The following is a 19,426-nucleotide window of genomic DNA, read 5'->3' as shown; positions in this document are numbered from 1 at the left end:
AATGAGTCAACAATACATAAATAAGGTATCTTTAACAGAAACACACATAAAACAAGGTTATATATTGATCGTTTGCCAAAAATGTTGAGTGCAGCGGGTCACAGGATCCAAACTCCCTATTTCCACCAGGAGCTATGGTTCAGTATTGTAAATCCACCCTCCCTCCCCTCTCCCTGGGGATTGGCCCTGGGACAAGGGGCTCCAGGACCCACTGCCACTGGGTCAGGCATTTATTTGTAGGGCCCGAGCACGCGCCCTGAGCCAGGAGTGGGCGCCGTCGGCGCGATGCGCAGAGCGGCCGGCAGGTGGCGCCCAGCGGTGGGCTCCTTCTCCTAGTGGTCCCGGCCAGGTGGACCGGACGCGGCGGAGCTAACCAGAGCGGCAGTGCGGACGGCTCCCGGGCCCCCACCCCTTCTACGCAGGGCTCGCTACGGGCGCGCAAGGGGAAGGCGCGGGCGGCGGGGCCAGCTGCATCCCGGGCTCGGTCACAGCTGTCTGCGTGTCTGGAAGCACCGGGAGCGTCGCGGTGCGCAGTCCGAGGTCGGCCACCATGGAGGCGCAGGCACAAGGTGAGTGGTCGCCCATCGCCCTGAGGGTCGGGTCCTGGCGCGCAGAAAGGCGCTTTCACTGTACCAGGTAACTTTGCTTTCGGACAGAGCTGTTGGGTGCCATCTGCACAGGTCCGCGACTCCGCTCCTACCCGCGCCTGCGGGATCATTCCTGCTCCCCAAACTCTGGATTTACTGTGAGGCTGGGGCCAGTGAAAGAGATGCTAAATGGAGAGGTCCCTCCGCTGAAAATGCGCCCACAGAGTGATCGATTTATTTTTCCCAGCCAGTCGCCCCCCACTCCCCCAATTCTCGCGGGTGCCCGAAGGACCTGTTGTGCTGGGTCCGGAATCCGAGAGGCGTTCCCCTAGCCCTCGGGGGAGCAGGGAGGGAGCCCGCCTCCTCTCGCTTGGAGCGGTGGGCTTGCGTCCTGCCCCAACTTCGGGCTGAGGGGCGCGCGCCGGGGTGGTGGCTCCTCAGAGACCCGGGTCTCCCGGCTGCGCCAGGAGCTTGCCGCGCGGGGACGTGCCTTGTGAGGCAGGAGAGCGTTACCCCGCCCGCTGATCTCGATCCGATAGATCCGCGTGTCCGGGTTGCCCGGGTCGGGGAGCGACCTCTGCCTCCCTGGGCGCGCGGGGTGCCTGGCCCCGGTCTGGTGGTCGCGCTCCCTGCCACCGGGGTCACCCGCTGAGAGGAGCCGGGGGCTGCGTCACCTAGGGCAGCCTGGTGCCTTGGGGTCACACTCGGACCAGGGGTAGAGAGCCCGTTTGGAACTGCGCGGGAAGGGGAGTTCCTGGAGAAAGGAGCAAAGGAGCAGAGGTGGGCGGACTTGGAGCTCGAGGCGGGCAGGGTGGACACTGACTGTGGAGTCTAATTGGGAACGACGCCAAGAAGGGATGGGATGCAGAGTTTAGGTCTCTTCAGCTTTGAAAACAATCATTGCTACCTTTCTTCCACACTGCAGGAAAGTCTGTGCTGCTCATTAAAAAAGGGGTGGGGGTAGGGAGAAGGAGAGGTTCAGGACCCTATGCGCTCGCCCTAGTATGGGCGGAAGCGTTCTGGAACAGAGCCACTTGGTGGGTGCAGGGGCCTGGAGCCACCCAACAGATTTGCTGCCAGCATTACAATTGTCTGAACAGTACGAAACATCCTGGTTTGTTCCATCGGCCAAGAGCCTGCCCATAAAGCTGCTGCTTCCAGTATTTTTCCCCCCATTATCTAAATTGGACAGGAGAATTCAACCAAGGGTGGGAGTTGTTTGTCAAATTCAAAAGCTGCGGTTGGGTTGGAGGCCTTGCTCCTGAAGTGAAGCAGGTGGGAACAACACAGGAGTTTTCCAGCGGGCCTTGCACATTAGAGTTATTAGCAGTCTTAAATTCTGGCCGAGTCCAACTCTGTCAAATTGGAATCTTTGGGCCTGGGCATGGGTGTATTTGAAAGCTTCCCATGTAATTCTGTTATTCACTGAGATTTGGAGAAAAACTACAGCAGGTAGGAAACATTCATCTGAATTCTGAAAGCTAGCTAATCTACAGGTTGGAAGCCCTGGTGTCATTGGTTTGCTTTACCTGTGAGATTTACTGAAATATTCCAGTGCTTTCCTTTGCCAAGTACTGTGCTTGGGGAGCAAACACACACTTGAGTTTTGCCTCATGAAATTAATAGTAGAGGCAGTGACCGACACTGTTTTGATAATTATTTGATAAATGAAATATAAAATTGCTGCCATGTTGATGATATAAAAGAGGGCCACAGAGCGCCAACCGAGAGCCTGAAAGCCTTTAGGCCTAGTAGGTGATCATCAAAATAGGGGAGATCTTTTATTGTGTCCCTGTTTCTTTTCTTTGTGCTTTACAGTTGCTGACTCACTTCCTTGCCACAGTCCCATGAGGTAGTTCTCATTCCTGTTCTCCAGAGAGGAGACCAACAGGGCCTGTAGATTCCTCGTAGCGTCAAGCAGGCTGTGAGCAGCAGTGTGTGCAATGAGTGCCCCATTCCCACTCCAAGCCTGCTGCTTGTAGAGGAAAAATAAAACTGAAGTCCCCATTTTTCTCTCTCCCCTACCCTCTTTGCCACTCTTTCCTTCCCCTCATGGGTGGGTAGGAAGCCCAAGTTAAAGGGCAGGGGAAGTTGCCCTGGGGAGATTTGGAAGTAGGGTGACCATCAGCTAGGAGAAGAGAAGTGAACAGATTTAAGAAATGCTCAGGAAGAAAAAAAAAAAAGCAAGTGACTTGGAATGGATATGTAGGATGGTGGCATCAAGGCTGACTCTAACTTCATACTTGTACAACCAGATGGATGACATTTGCCTCTTAAATCCTCATTTCCCTAGTCCTTCCTGTTCAGGTCATTTAAGCAGCCCACGTATTAAGTTCTTTAAGGATACTTTTCACAAAATGTTTACAGTTTATGTTAATGGGAAAATCTTCTTTCCACTTGACACACGTTTCTAGCCAAATGAATTGCCTCTCAGATTTTAAGAGACTCCTATGGCTTCCTAAGTGCAAGTTTGTCATCAGCACAGTTTGTTTTAGAATTATCTAGAGTGGGGATGGCTTATCTTTTTGCCTCTTGATCTAGAAAGGAGCAAAACTGAGTGAGAGTAAGTAGACCCTGCCGGTGAGATCTTCCCTTGTGCTTTCCAGGAGATCACCAGGTGCTATCAGCATTTGTACACACAACTTAATAAATGCAGCGACACGTTCTGGAAACTTTTACATAGGTGAAATTCTGCAAATATGTTCTTTGACTTTGTAAAACAATAGATTACTTCCAGGAAAACAAGAAGCCATTGTAAGAAATTGACAGAACCTGAAACATAGAGGTGGGATTATGCACAGAGTGATTCAGTGAGAAGAAACTGGAGAGCAGTGCGAAATGATACGCCCCAAGGAGGCCAACACCCCAGTTACTTTCCTGGTACTAGAGAATTTTGCATTAAGAAAATTGACACATTAGAGAGAGGCTTTGGTTAGGAATGTAGCGTTTTTGTGAAACATATGGCAGTCCTTTGAAATAAAAATTCCTGATCTTTTGAAACTACAGTTCAATATTTCATTAATCTAAGAAATAACTTTGTTTTTGTCTTTCCTAGTGTGTGTAAGGTTAAAAAGAAAAATTTTCTTTCCACTTAACATTTGTATATATTTAGGTAGATGACTGTATTCGTTTCTGATGACTGCTGTAGCAAATCTCCCCGTTCTGAAGGCTGAAAGTCCAAAATCACTCTCACTGGACCACAATTAAAATGTCAGCAGGGCTTTACTCCCCTGGAGCCTCTAAAAATTGATTACTTGCCTCTTCCAGCTTCTGGTGGCTGCTGGCATTCTTTGGCCACATCACTGCAATCTGCCTTGGGGGGTCACATCGCCTTCTCTCCTGTTGTCCGATCTCCCTCTGTCTTTTATGGGAATGCTTGTGATTTCATTTAGAGCTCACCTGCATAATCCAGGATACCGTCCACACCCCAGGATCCTTAGGTAACCACATCTGCAAAGACTCCTTTCCCATATAAAGTAACATTTACAGGTTCCCAGGATCAGGACCTGACACTTTGGGGGGTCATTATTCAGCCTACTACAGTAACTATTTTTTATATTCAGACAGTCTACTCAGTAGGATTCTCAGAAATCTGTGAATGACATAAAGTTATAAACATCAGACTAATTTTACCTGTTTTCTAATTCCGTTAAAGTGAAAATGTCATATATAACTTACATTATCATTATACTTGGCTCACAGGACATTTATTTATACTCTTCTTGCAGTTTATACATGTATAAAAAGCACAGCAAGATTATGTAAATTAGCAAGAGATGAAAGAAAAAAGGATAAGAACAGAAAATGAAGCAAGGAATGAAGCTGTAAAAAAAGGAATACAATTATATCCTCTTTCTTAATACTGCATGGAAAACAAAGTCTTGCTTTGTAAACAAAGTATGCTATTTTGTTAGAAAGGAATAAAATAATCCCTCATCTCCATGCCAAATAGCAACAGGTAAAGTCTTTTATATTGGAGGGATCAGATTACTCAAGGAAAAAAATTGTTTTATATATTTCAGAAAATTTAAACCTCTAACATGGGAGGTAGGTGTTATATATTTTGATTTATGATTTTTAAAAATATTGAGTGTTCTTACTGCCTTCAAAGCTACCTCCTATAGTTTTATTTTCCCTCTAAATAAAAGTTTTAATTTTTTTTTAACATGTATTTATTGTTGAGAGACAGAGTGTGAGCACGGGAGGGTCAGAGAGAGAGGGAGACACAGAAGCTGAAGCAGACTCCAGGCTCCGAGTTGTCAGCACAGAGCCTGACACTGGGCTAGAACCCACGAACTGTGAGATCATGACCTGAGCTGAAGTCAGACGTTCAACTGACTGAGCTACCCAGGAGCCCCTAAAAGTTTTAAAATAGGTAGTGTTGTATTCATTATTAAAGTCAGTCATTTGCAGCAAATCTTATACTTATTTTAATTAAAATTCTTATAAAACTTAATCATACAAATGATAGATATTATGGTATTAGATATTGTTTTGAATTGTCTGCCCTACTATACCTCGTTTTCTTAATTTTTTTGGGTAGGCAGAATCTGAGAAGTTGCTTCAAAAAGCTCAAAAGCAAGAGCATCCATTTCTGTGGCCTGTGACAAGATCTGGTACTTAGTGAGATACAGTAAATAATAAATAAGTGCTTTGGAAAATATTGATTTATTAAATAAATATTTCAACAAGTATTTATAGATTGCTTTAGTAATAGCAAATACTCGACCAGCACTTACTACTGAGAGGCAACAGGGAATAGTGGTTAAGATTCCTTGATTTAAGAATCAAAGTGCCTGAATTTTAATTCTGTCATTGTCACTTACCATTAATATGACCCTGAACAAATTATTTGGTCTCTTTGGGCCTTGATGTTTTCATACATAAAGTGAGAATAATAATAGTACCTATATTGTAGAATTGTATTGACGATTTAAGGAGTTAATACTTGCAGAATACTTAAAACAGTTCCTGGCACATGATAAATACTATATAAATGTTTGCTGTTGCTTTTAGTAGCATATGCTAAGTACTTTGCATGCATTATCTTCTTGAATTCTTAACAATAACACTATGAGATAGACACCATTACTTTTAACTCACCTTATAGACAGAAACTAAAGATCAGAAAAATTAGGTGTGGAAGGAGGAACTTAACTCCAGGTCTGTCTGACTCCGGATGAGCTTTATACACACTGTCCCCACAGTATGTGCTGGTCAACATATGCCAGCGGAAGACAGAGATGAAGTCGACATGAGACATCTTTCCAGGGAGGGTAGCAAAGGAGAGTCATCCCCTTGGGTAATGCACTTAGAACTGATGAAATTACATATTTCCATCCCAATGGGATTTTTTGAATACTAGGCCACCCATTAGAACTAATTCACAGTGAGGATGACAATAACAATAATATTTTAGTGTTTTTTTTAATGTCAGTTGCCATGTTATACACTAAAAACATTATGCTGTTTAATAAATAAAGCAAAGTCATGATGAAGGTGATGTTATTTTCGTTTTACAAATGAGGATACTGAATGACAGAATAGTTACTCAACTTTCTCTCCAACTCCCACAGCTTGGATATATTGGAGCCTGGATTTGAAATCCGAAAGTTTGACTTTATGCATTGGGACTTTTAATTACGGTTCTGTACCGTCTCCTTAAATTGATATGTATATGCAATCAGTGTGCAGAGTTACATATAATAGACTTTGCTTTGTCATTCATTCAAGGCATTTTAGATGGACAGGGATCTCACTGCCCATCCCACATCTGGGCAGGGTCTAGGTCTGAAAGAATATGATCAGAATTCCTGAGGTCTGTAAGAATAAGCTCCATAATATGACAAGCTGGGGTGGCAGGTGGAGGGGGGGTAGTGTGCTCAAGTATCAATAGCTTGCCGTTTTAGTTCTGTTTTCGAGATGAAGAATTCTGTCAGTTACAAGACATGTGATTCTTAGAACCAGTATAGAATTTTATTACTAGCTGCAAGGAAAAGCCAGTTCAAATGTGGAATGGTTCAAATATGTAATTACACTTGCTGTTCATTCGTATCAGGATGTTAGAATAAATAAAAGACATTAGGATCTGCATGCTCATTTCCAGAAAGTAAGATCTGTACTCTTTAGATGCTGGCTGAAAGGTCTAATCTCAATGAGTGCCCAAAAAGGAAAGATTTTCATAGTCTCATGAATATTATAATTACTTGTTAACATGAATACCTTTTATTTATTTAGCTATCTCCCAAGCATATTAGCACAATACCTACTTTAAGAAAAGATGGATAGTGAGAGGATTTGTCCTTAAGCTCTGTAGCAATTTCTGTGTTAAAGTTGTGTGGTTTAAAACAGCAAAAAAAAGAGGGCATCCATCCACCTCCACCATTGCCCTGGCTTGCTCTCCACGTATGCAGACATTTGCTACGACTGTAGGTCTGGATTGTACTCAACACTTTGAAGCCACCTCTTAAATTTCCTGAGGCAGGACGCAGTAAAGAACATACAAAGGATGGTGGCAAACTGTGGATTTTCAAGCCTGTCATTTTACCTTTCGTTGGATGTTTAAGAAAGGCAGTGTAATTTATTTAAAATATATGTATTAAAATTAAGAATCATCTTAATGCACCAGGGAAGGCAGCAGAACATTTTAAATGAATTTGAGTTGGCAAAAAGAAAGCTTTGGGGTCCTCAAGGAAAGATAAATTTTAAATAGTTTCTCACAGCATGAGTCCTTTATAAGGGTTACATTTTGATACAGAGGAAGTGAAATTCCCAAAATACAGCCACAAATCTTCAAGAATACCCCTTCATCACCAACATATTGCTTTCTTCTCAAAAGACAAAAATCTGGCACTTTGCTGTTTGTGCTACAGCCAAATAATGTACCACGCACTGAAAATATATGTGTATGTTACACCTCATTTCCAAACTTCCCTATGGTTATTTGTACCTTACACATTGCATCTTCCCTGATGTGTCTGTAAAATATAAAATCCTCCAACCCCTTGCAAATTGCAAAATGCGTTTTTCTTATAATTAGACATTTCTTTCATCAATCACTAGCAAGCACCTTGTGAAAGATCCTGGAAGTGGAATGGATTCATTCAAAAGAAAAAGACAGCTTGGGTGGTAGGAAGGGATCTCTTCAGATCTCTTGATTTCAGAGTCTCTAGCTGTCAGGTATTTGTTTTTTATCTGATTCCCGCACCCCCCCCCCCCCCCCCGCACACAAATGAGCTGAGAGTAGCAAATAATGAAGCTGAAAAGAAAATTGTCTATATTTGCCAACATTTTAACTTCCAAGATGGGTTCCCTTAAGAGAGTTAGGGCAGGCCAGGAAGAAAGTGCAGTATTTGGCCCCTGGTAGTTCACTCTTGATACCCCAGGGCCTGACTTGAACATTTCAAGGTATCCATGCTTCCTGCAAAAGATTGGAAGGCTCTTACACGTACTCATCAATTTCTCGTATTTTCCCCAGTCCAGGAAGCGCATTTCCGGCAAGGAAGATGTCTGTCTACTGTGAGCCTACTGTGTATCAGGCAGGGTGCCAGCCATTTCTGACATGCTCCATCAGCTTCCCATGGCCCGCTCTCAACCACACTGTCCCTGAGAGAAAGAAACATATTCTGAGGATTCGGACTTGCATTTTTTCCACTGTGACGGTTTAGCAAATGTGTGGAAATAACACACATTCAGAAATTTTTCAAAATGTGATCTTGCTATTTTGAAAAATGTGAGTGCAGAAGATGTGAGGGGAGTTCCACCAGCCAGAAGGTAGGTGGTTACTTCCTGGCAGTACTATACACATACACTTTACAGACTCTCCTGCACCCTGGAGAGAGCTGAGCCTCTCTTGCCAGAAATTGCATTGATATCCACAAGAGAGGAAGGCCTTGTACTTACAAATAAAGGATCTAATACATTTGAAAAGCAAGTATTGCATAGGAAAAAAAAGGGGGGGGATGGATTAGGTAACAGTAAATAGATGCAAAACAGACATCTAGAAGAGATTCAAATATACATTTGAAAAGTATTGGAGGGGTGCCTGGGTGGCTCAGTGGGTTAAGCAGCTGACTTCAGCTCAGGTGATGATCTCATGGCTGGTGGGTTCCAGCCCTTTTTTGGGGTCTGTGCTGACAGCTCAGAGTCTGGAACCTGCTTCAGGTTCTGTGTTCTCTCTCTGCCCATCCCCCGCTTGCTCTCTCTCTCTCTCTCTCTCTCTCTCTCTCTCGCTCTCTCTCTCTCTCTCTCAAAAATAAATAAACATTAAAAGAAAAAAAAAGTATCGGAGTATACTTTTAAAAGCATTGCCTGCCTCTCCCCTACTTAGATTCTTTGAGTTATGGATGCAGGGTCGTTGAGCACAACTGTCAAGAAAGAATTCTTGAGTTTTATGAATTTTATGATGCAAAAAGGTGCTTTTATTATAGCACAGAGACAGGACGTGGGCAGAAAGAGCTGCACTGTGATTATGAGGAGTGACTGATTATAGACTTTAAAATTTGGTGGGGGCTAGAGATAACATAAATCTCTAAAGGGATTTCTACATATTAAGGAAGAGTTATAAGACCCCGGAGGTCTGGCTTTTGTCAAGATAAGGTTGTTTTTAGTCTCTAGCAAAACATCTACATTAAGGCTGCCATGAATTCCTTGACAAATGTCACCCTCTGCATGTCTCATGTATTTATCAATGGGCTGCAAGTTGTAAGGAAATTTAACTTTGGCTACATTTCTCTTGTCTTTGTTCTCCTCATCAATTATGTTCTGGGGTCGCTGCCTTCCTTCATTAAGAGTTCTGAGCACATAGATCAGTGGTATCCAGCTCTACCATTTTATATCCTATGGGCTCAAATCTTACAATTGGGTATAGATATAACTTTTTTTTTTTTTGAGAGAGAGAGAGAGAGAGAGAGGGCACAAGTGAGACAGAGGGCAGAGACAGGGAGGGAGTGAAAGGGAGAGAATCCCTTGAGGGACAGAGAGAGAGAAGTGGGGCTCACCTGATGGTGGGGCTCGAGCTCACCCGATGTGGGACCTGAACTCATGAACCATGAGATCATGACCTGAGCCCTGAGCTGAAGTCAGATGCTTAACAACTGAGCCACCCAGGCACCCACAGTTACAGATAAAACATTAGATGGCCTTTACTAGTGAAGGGTATTATAAACCAAATTCAACTGAGTAAATTTAAAGCTCTAATTGTCTCTTTTCACCAATTCATGAATTGGGTAGTGATGGGGTTTGGGGGTGATGGTGGTTCGGAGCTAACAGCCAAGAAAGAATTCTTGAGGACGTCTTTGGTGCAAAAAGGTGATTTTATTAAAGCATGGGGACGGGACCGGTGGGCAGAAAGAGTTGCACTGGGGTCGTGAAGAGTGACTGGCTATATACCTTGGACATGGGGGAGGTAAAGTCAAAAGGGAAATTTCCAAAGAGATTTTCATATGCTAAAATCTCACAGATTACTAGAGACCTAGCTATTGTCAAGCTAAGGTTGTTTTTCCCTCTAGCAAAGCATTAACATTAAGACACTGGAGAGTTCCTGGACCTTAGGCTATTGATAAAACTGCCTTTTTTTTATAATTGTACTAAAATATTTGTAAACTGGTAGAGACTCTTGACAGTTTATCTGTTTTTTGTCCTTTCCTGTGTTCTGGGGCAGCCAGGAGTGTCTGAGGAATGTCACACACACCCCACCTTTGGGGTGTGCTAGCTTGTGCTTTGCCCTCGGCTTGCCTTATGCTCCCTCATCAGGCAGCATCCCATCCAGCAAGTAGAGAGAGGCTCTGAGGAGCTGTATAAAATGGAAGGCTTTTAGAGACAGAAGGGGATGGGAGGTAAAAAGGAAATTTCTGGGAAAAAAAAGTGAATTGTTTCAGCTGAAGTCACCTTCTCCATCTATGGGGGATGGAGGAGGTCCATCAGGAAGATTCCCTCACTAGTGCTGACCTGCAATTCCAGACTAACTGGTTGAGAGTTACATTGCAGGAAGAGGCTGAAACTATAGCTAGGTTAGGTATTAAATCTTGATTTGCTTATGTGAAGCTTACCAAAAGGGACTTCATCTGGGCATGTTGTCTCTTTCTCTCTCTCTTTTTTAACAAAGGTAAAAACCTCATGTGTATTTAGCTTCATGTCACATTTTGTGAACTTAGAGTGAAATATGTTTGTTTGCAGTCACCAGGAAATTTACCACATATACAGGTACAAAGACTACCTCCCTGTGGACATTTGACCTCAGGAAAAGAAAGAACTTGGTACCAGTGTTTTGTTTGATTCATGAGGGGCTCAGTGCCCTCTCCTCTCCAATGATGTCCTGTGCCTGTGCCATAGGCAGAGTTGGCCTATGTCCTTCTCAGAATTTTTTTTAATGTTTGTTTATTTATTTTGAGAGAGAGAGAAAGAGAGAGAGAGGGAGGGAGGGAGGGAGGGAGGGAGGCAGAGAGAGAATCCCAAGTTGGCTACATACTGTAAGTGCAGAGCCCTATGCAGGGCTCAATCTCACCGTTCATGAGTTCATGACCTGACCCCAAATCAGGAATTGGATGCTCAACCAACTGAACCACCCAGGAGCCCCTGTCCTCCTCAGATTTTTTTTCTTGTTCTACTTATCCCTTTTCCAAGGCTAAGCGAAAAGAAGCATTTTAGATTAACGTAAAGGGACCTGTTATATATGGTGGAGGCATAATGGGCCATCCCATACTAGCTTTGAATTTGATTTGAGGAAAGAGAAAAATAGCGCTCTCTCTTAAAAACAAAAATTAGTTATCAGTTCTCAGTCCACATCTTAGTTGACCTGCACTCCTTAGCATAGTTGCTCACTACTTCTCCTTGAAGCACTTTGTTCTTTTGATTTCCAGGGCATTGACCTCTTCCCCCCTCCCCTCCTTCTTCACAAGCCTTGTCTCAATCTGCTTTCTATCTGCACTCCCTTTCTTGGGGAGCTCCTCAGGACTCATGCTTTTAAATTCCATCCAGATACTAATTACCAAATTTCAGATTCCCCTCAATTTGAGACTACCCATCTGATACATGTGCATGAATATGTAATAAGTATCTTGATTTAACATTGCTAACATTGAACTTCTGATCTCTTTCCTCTAAAATATTCCTAGTTCTCCCAGAGTTATCTATCCCCTTGTCAGTTAACAGCAACCTCATTTCAAATGCCGAAGCCCAAACCCTGAGAGGTTTTTCTTTTGGGGGGCTTCCCTTAACACACGCCCATCTCCAGTCAGTCATGCCAGCTCCACTTCCAAAATATACCTACAGTCGAACAACTTCCCATGCGTCTGTTGACAGTGCCTTGGTCCAGGCCACCATCAGCTCTTACCTGGTTTATGCAAGGGTTTCCTAGCTGGTTCCCCTGCTTTGGTGCTGGCCTATCTTCAGTCTGTTCCCAACATGGTAACCAGAGTGATCCTCTCAAAACATGTAGTACCATGCCACTTCTTCCCTCAAAACCCTGAAGCAACTCCTCATTTCACCCAGAATAAAGGGCAGAGTCCTTACATTGACTGGAAGGATGCTATGGGATCTATGTTCCCCTTCTTCCCTGTTATGTCCCTGACTGAACGTCTCATTGCCCTCTTGTTATTTCCCTTTGCTTCATCTTCAGCACCTTTTAATTGACTAATCCCTCTGCCTCAAAAACTCTTTCTCAGGTACTTTCCTGGCTTGTGTCCTCATCCTCTTGCCAGCCAGTGTTACCCTGAAGCCTGGCAACTGGACCCCTATGGTCAAGAGACGATTCTCCATAGATCTCTCAAGTTTCTGCACAACTGGTCCTCTGAGCCAAGGCCTTCACAGCTAATTTTCTCTGCCCTATCTTTTCAGCGATGTTTTGCATAGCAGGCAGCCTTGGGAAGTAGAGACTGTCTCCCTCTGGGGCAGATTGATTTACTGTCCAGGATGATAAAGACCAAGTGTCCCTCTGGACCAGGTGTCGGCAGATTTGCTGGCAGCCACCATGTAAAATCGGGGCTTCCTAATCTCAGTGTTACTTTCCTGAAACACACCCCACTGTTTCAACAGGCAACACCTGACCCTCATCATATCCCCCTGTTTGAATTAGGGCTCAAGGGACTGATGCAATGATGTTACTATGGCTACTGCCATTGCTGTGAATATTTGTCTTTTTTTCTGTAATCCAAGCGTCTTGTGTCTTCTGCCAACATCTGTGAAACTGGCAGGCTAATTTGCTTGCTTGCAAGTAGGGTAAAATCTGAACCCTTCCCAATTCTTGACCCTTCCTGAGCCATTGATTTTAGAGGGCCCCATTTTAGCCTTCATCTGTCTGAGCCATGTTGAGAATGCCTACAGACTCACCTAGAAACTGTGCCTCCTCTTCTAGACCATGCTCTGGATACCAGAATTCTCTGCCCCCAAAGCCCTCACTGTGTCATCAGACTTGCACGTGCCTTCTATGGGCGCACCGTGCTGCCAGTATGTATGTTCCTCATCCTGAGGGATGGAGAACTGGCTGTTGTGGGAGGAAGCAGGTGAGTAGCTTGGACATGCAGGCTAGGCTACAGGTTCTTGAAGTGTGATCCCTTGACCAGCACCAGCACTTTTACCTGGGAATTTGTAAGAAATGCGAATTCCCACCCTAGAGCTACTAAATTAGAAACTTGGTGGGTAGGGCATCTGTATTTTCTCATACCCTTCAGATGATTCTGTTGCACACTACTTTTTAACTCACTGCTGTTGTTAACTCACTGGAAGAAGTTGCCCACATGCATGTGCATAAAGCCCCTATTGGTGCTTGTGATGGACAGACGCTCGTGTGACCCTGGGGATTTCTGACTTCTGGTATTCACACCCTTGTATAATCCCTCCCCCTTGGTTTTGGACAGGATCTGTGACTTCCTCCTTTTTTTTTTTTTTAAGTTTATTTACTTTGAGAGAGAGAGAGCATGTGAGTATGGGCACGAGCTGGGGAGGGGCAGAGAGAGAGGGACAGAGAGAATCCCAAACAGGCTCCTGTGCAGTCAGCACAGAGTCCAATGCAGGGCTCGAACCCACGAACCATGAGGTCATGACCTGAGCCAAAATCAAAAGTTGGACGCTTAACCGGCTGAGCCACTCAGGTACCCCAACTTGCTCCTGCCCAATAGAATATGACAGCCATGATGGGATGTTATTGCCTTGATTATGTTCTCTTAGCCGACTGGAGGCAAGACTCTTCTTGCAGGTGGATGAAACAAGTAGCCGTGTATTAAGCTGCTGTTCCTTGAACCATGTTTGCTCCGATTTCAATGTGGAAAGTTTCCAGTCAAGTTAGGTATTTTTATTTTCAAATGTAAATTCCTAAAATTTTACTCTGGATGCTGGTACTTTGCATTTAGTCAGTGACTAATATACTCATATAAGCTATTTCTCCAGGCTGAAGAGAAGACTGTGGTCATGTAGGGGAAGCCAGAAGGAATAAACTAGTGAAAGGAAATGAGAGTTCTGCCGCCTAATGGGGACTCTAGGCTGGTGATAGGGAGCTTGGACGTAGTCACAAACTTCAGTCACTAAGAAGTTCAGTCACTTCTTCGGTATGTGAACTTCACCTTACTCACATCTCAGTTAGTTAGCTCATCTACAAAGCAAGTGAAAGCGGTGGTTGCCCGGTGGGTTTTGTGACGACTGAGTGAGACAATGCATGTGAAGTGCTTATAACCACATTTGGGTACTGTTATGACAAGGTGAGATTCATTTATTAATTTCTCCTGAAATCTGCATCAAGCACCCTGCGTGCTGGCTGAGATGGTAGGGAAACAGGTGAATGAGCCAAAGTCCTTCCTCTGTGAGCTTACCGCCGTGTTTTTGTATAGCAGTTAGGTGTCGGGCTACTATTTTTCTTTTGTGTTTATTTTTTTATTTTGAGAGAGAGAGAGAGAGAGGATGTATGCATGCACACACATGTGTGAGCTGGGGAGGAATAAAAAGGGAGGGGGACAGGGGATCCCAAGCAGGCTCTGTGCTGACAGCAGAGAGCCAGATGCCAAACTCACAAACCCTGAGATCCAGCCCTGAGCTGAAGTCAGATGTTTAACCTATCGAACCACCCAGGCACTCCCAAGCTACTCTCTTTAATGCTTTCTTTTATCAGAAAATTCTTTGGATTTCGTATACCACCTACCGCAGAGTTAATAATAGCTTGCTGGAGCTAAGGAAAGATGAGTAGGTTGAAGATAGAAATAAATACACAGGTTAATATAATTTGGACGTCTAGCCCACATGCAAATTTGTTTTCTGAAGCACAAATTTTACCTACTAGAGAGCACTGAAAGAGGGTAAATACTTTAAATGGTTGCTCTTTTGGTCCATCTTTATTTACTTGGACGAAAGCTTAAAGATGTGAATAGCAGACATACAAAGCAACATTCATTGTTTGGACACATTCTGAAGATGCACAGGTTAAATTTTTTGTTTACGTTTCCATTGATTCTCTGATCATAATTTAATATTTATCTTAGTAAATAGGATAGCAGATCTTATTTCTGGTCTCTTGGAACTTGGAGGCTGAATATTACAGTGCAACTGTGCTGAAGGACTGCAAAGCCAAGGGAGCTAGGTGTGCGTTCTTGATGGCCGGACTTTGAAAACCCTCGTGTCTGTTGCTTAGCAGCATGTTTGAGATTTCTCCGTATTCTGAACAGCTTCTAGTGACAACTGTAGATTTCTGTTTTTGCCGTTTTAAATGTCAAAAAAGGGCGCCTGGGTGGCTCAGTTGGTTAAGCGACTGACTTCGGCTCAGTTCGTGATCTCAGGCTCGTGAGTTTGAGCCCCTCGTCGGGCTCTGTGCTGATGGCTCAGAGCCTGGAGCCTGCTTCGGATTCTGTGTCTCTCCCTCTCTCTGTCCCTCCCCTGCTCGTGCTCTGTCTCTCTCTCCTTCAAAAATAAATAAACATTAAAAAAAATTAAATGTTAAAAAAAACAAGGCACAAATGAAAACTTTTAGTATGTATGAGTATAGACACACACATAACACATGCACATTACACTTATACATGTGACCATCATTAACTATTCCCTTTATTCTGGCTTATTTTTCTTCATAGCACTGTGGCATTTTATATTATACATAAGTATTTGCTTACTTTTTGCTAGTGAGCATTAAGCTCCTTGAGTTCAGGGACTTTGGCTGTTGTCTTTATAGCTATATTACCACTGTCTAGAAAGTGACTGATTAGTACTATGTACATACTTAAGGGGAAATGATGAATGAATAGTATTGGCTAAATGCCATCATATGTGACCCTCGAAGGGTGTAATGGGGGGGAGGGGTAAACAAACATTTCACCTTTTATAAGAAATTAATGTGTTTTTAAAAGTTGTATTATAACTTCTCATGAAAGCTCCCCCAATTAAAGAAGTAATATAATGCTAATAAGAGCTCTCTGTACTGCTCCACTGTTATTTAGTGTCATTACTGATGTTGAAATCTTAGAGATGATATCAAGGTTAGGAGCTGGGCTTTGTCAGCATAAATATAGAGGCTGGGATACAACCAAGTTGCTGTTCTTAAGAAAAGGGGAGTGAGGGGGGTCTGGAGAGGGTTGGGGGAACAATGGGAAGTGGGGAGGAAAGGGCCCACAGACACTGAGTCCTGGAGGGACAAAAAAAGAGAATGTGAGAGAGAATGAGATGCCTAGGAGCTGAGGGGGAGAAACTTAGGACAAGAGATGTTTCTAATGATATTTTCCCAGGAAAAGCTCTAAATCACCTCCTAGCTTCCCCCTGTGATATCTTTAGTAAATTCTGTATTGCTCATTCAAATTTTCAGTGGGAATAGAGTTTTGTTGTGGAACAGCTCAAAAGAAAAGATACCTGAAGTATATTTTACAAAGAAATAGGTATTCTGTTTCTCCCAGCCTCTATGGAACAAATATGGAGCAAACACTGAGACTCTCAGCGTGAGGTGTGCAGATGAACGGTGTGCTTTGGGTACCCACGTTTTCCTGGCTGTCCTGGTGTGCCTGTTCCAACAGGGTAGAGGAGGGATGACAAGAGCTTCAGCCCAATCCTCTGGGGCATGGTTGGCCTAAGCAACCAATTTTCAGTGCAGCTGAAAATCTTGGGTCAGCAGTACCTGTTCAAATTATTTTAAGTGACAGATGAAAGTCTCCTTTGTAGAAATAGCAGCAACAATAGTTTGGTGACATTTTCTTCTATAATGTACATGTGACCTGCACTACTTAGCTAATTTATAAAGATTTATGAGAAAATATGTCTGCATTCTTGTGTTGCTCAAAAGCATTATTCTGCAGGCTGTAAGTAGTTATTGAATGAAACTTGAAAAACGCTTATTTCCTTCCCTGAATGTGCTATTTCCCCCCCAAGACCTCATTGATAGCCTGCAAGGGTTTGAAATATTGATGACTGTGAATCCATTCATCTCCAAATTTCACTGGCCTTTCAGTAGAGTATATTTTTAGCTTTGTTGAGAATTTAGGGCAGAGGAAATCTATAGAAATATCGGGTTATGTGGATATTCTGTCAGTTTCATAGAACTAAAGATGGATTCTGTTAGATGAATATTTGAGTCATCGTTAGCCTTACACTAATAAAGTGGGGTAGCTCACTTTCAAGTAAGATGCCAGGAAATTACTGAGTAATTTAAAAACTTATCCTTCTTATAAAATCTGATCTGAATACAAATGGATATGATACTTCTGATAACTAATCGTTTGTTTAGGTCTTATATAAATACTGTCAATGTGCTATTGAAATATTTCTGACATCCCAGCAGGCAGGGTAAGGGTTGCTACAAATACATTAGCTTTCTGAGCCATGAGACATATTCATCAGTGTATTGGTGGAGTGCTGTCTTGACCAGACGATGGCTAGCTCAACATTAGACATTTTCTTTTTTTTTTAATTTTTTTTTTCAACGTTTATTTATTTTTTTTTTTGGGACAGAGAGAGACACAGCATGAACGGGGGAGGGGCAGAGAGAGAGGGAGACACAGAATCGGATACAGGCTCCAGGCTCTGAGCCATCAGCCCAGAGCATGACGCGGGGCTCGAACTCACGGACCGAGAGATCGTGACCTGGCTGAAGTCGGATGCTCAACCGACTGCGCCACCCAGGCACCCCACATTAGACATTTTCACGGACTTCCCGCTCTCCACTTTCCCACGTGAGAGTGTCCGCTCCTCCAGTGCTCTTTCCCTCCTTTTGAACTGTCAGATCCTCTCCACTGATGAACTCCTGGTTTTCCCTGTGCAAATAGTCCCCTTCTTCTCCACCTCCACAGCATTTTGAGTAAGACACAGTCTTATGTCCTTAAGGAGCAGCATCATAATTGAGGGTTCCAGGAACTTTCGTGCAATCTCATTTTGTAGATGAAAGCGCTCTGAGAGATTAGGGGTGCTTAATCTAAGTGCCCTTAAACTAGCCTAGGCTAGTTTCTTGTAAGTGGGAGAACCAGAACAAGAATGTGGATTTTCTGTGACTCCCTCTCTGCACCACACAGCCTTCCACCATCTGTAGCGCACTGTGGTGACTTGTCCCTCTGTCTCCCTCTCTCTGTGCTCCTCCCCTGCTCACACTCTGTCTCTCCCTCTCTCAAAAATAAATAAACATTTAATAAATAAATAAATAAAATATCTGTTTGGGGCATTGTTCTAGGCTCCAGGAAAACCTGAGCAAAAAATGAAAATTTCTGCCCTCAGGAAGTTCATATTCCTGGGAAGGGGCAAATAATAAACAACACAAATTAATAGAAGATGTAGTGTCCTGGAGGTTGGTGAATGCTAAGGAAAACAATAAATTGATGAAGGGGGGCTGTGAAGTGTGAGGGTGAGTGGGGCGGTGGTTGTAGGTCATTCTCTGGGATAGATACTCTGCACAAAGATGCTAGGGTTAACTGAACTTACTTTCCAGCAGAGAGAGCTGGCTTTCTGAGTACCTTGAGGAGGCACAAAGGCCAGCGATTTGTGTTGGGGCATCGCCAGGACTCCCACTGGTGACCCTGGCAGATAATTGCTGAACTTGTAATTGCTGTGTCCAGAACTCCATGACTCCTGAAGGGAAACCTGCAGCCCCCACATTACTTGATTGGATTTTGTATTTCTTTGGCTCTCACAAAAACAGAAAGGTTACTTTCCACCTACCTGTAGAGACCTTTGATGTTACCCCCAATTCCTTCATATTCTTCAGACCACTCCATCTTAAGAGACACGTCTGAAGGAATTCCAGGCATCCCTCATGGTTTTGTCCCACAGGTTGGACACAACTTCCACAGTCACCTTCCGGATCGATTTGAGCTCCCCAGGAGACAGTGCAATTCCAGCGGAAGAACACTGTGTGCCAGCTCTCTTTTGTTTGTCGTTATCATCGCCTGCTGTAGAGCCACCCAAGCAGAAGCTCACCACGTATTATCTAAGGCAGTGCAGCACAGCTAGAGACACAGGGTTTTCCCCCTCTGCCGCTTGGTCTCCTGCTCAGAGACTGGACTCCTTCAGTGTGAACAGAAATTACAGTCACCCCCGCGGGCCTCCAAGCACTTGGTCAACTAACACTATACGAATGCAAGTTTTCCTTCGGAGTAGTAGTTGAATACTTATTTGAAAAATCACTTAAAACATTTTACAAGCATATCGTCCTTTTTCCCTTTCTGTTTCTATTCTTACGTATTTCCCTTCGTATTTCTTTTTCTATTTCATTATTTACAATAGTGGGAATTTACTACTGTTTTGTTTTTATAGTGCTGATAATGTCACTGGTATGTATTTAAGGCACAAGTGCTTTTTCACAAGATAGCTTCAAGTTAGCGGAATGATCTGTCATTCCTTTCTTTTCACTCTGTGGCACTAACTTCTTTTTTTTCTATTCTTCCAATTTA

At 43.5% G+C, this 19,426-nt stretch overlaps 1 protein-coding gene across 7 annotated transcripts in view; it reads left to right on the top strand.

Annotated features, from left to right (window-relative positions):
* The first annotated feature begins 321 nt into the window (after window positions 1-321).
* Window positions 322-19,426, top strand: part of TPD52L1 (TPD52 like 1) — a 100,507-nt gene continuing 81,402 nt past the window's right edge. For 3 of the 7 annotated variants that reach the window (XM_015084328.3, XM_015084331.3, XM_053222283.1), the window contains exon 1: window positions 323-569. In XM_015084328.3, coding sequence (XP_014939814.1) covers window positions 551-569 — 19 coding nt within the window. In that variant the 5' untranslated portion in view covers window positions 323-550. Of the gene's footprint in view, window positions 570-19,426 lie in introns of all 7 variants that reach the window. The other 4 variants (XM_015084330.3, XM_015084332.3, XM_027056970.2 and 1 more) reach the window with 3 other exon arrangements.

This window comes from Acinonyx jubatus, chromosome B2 (assembly GCF_027475565.1).
Source record: "Acinonyx jubatus isolate Ajub_Pintada_27869175 chromosome B2, VMU_Ajub_asm_v1.0, whole genome shotgun sequence".
Classification (NCBI taxonomy): Eukaryota; Metazoa; Chordata; class Mammalia; order Carnivora; family Felidae; genus Acinonyx; species Acinonyx jubatus.
The sequence above is the reverse complement of the archived record's forward strand: the minus strand, read 5'-3'. Positions and strand labels throughout refer to the sequence as shown.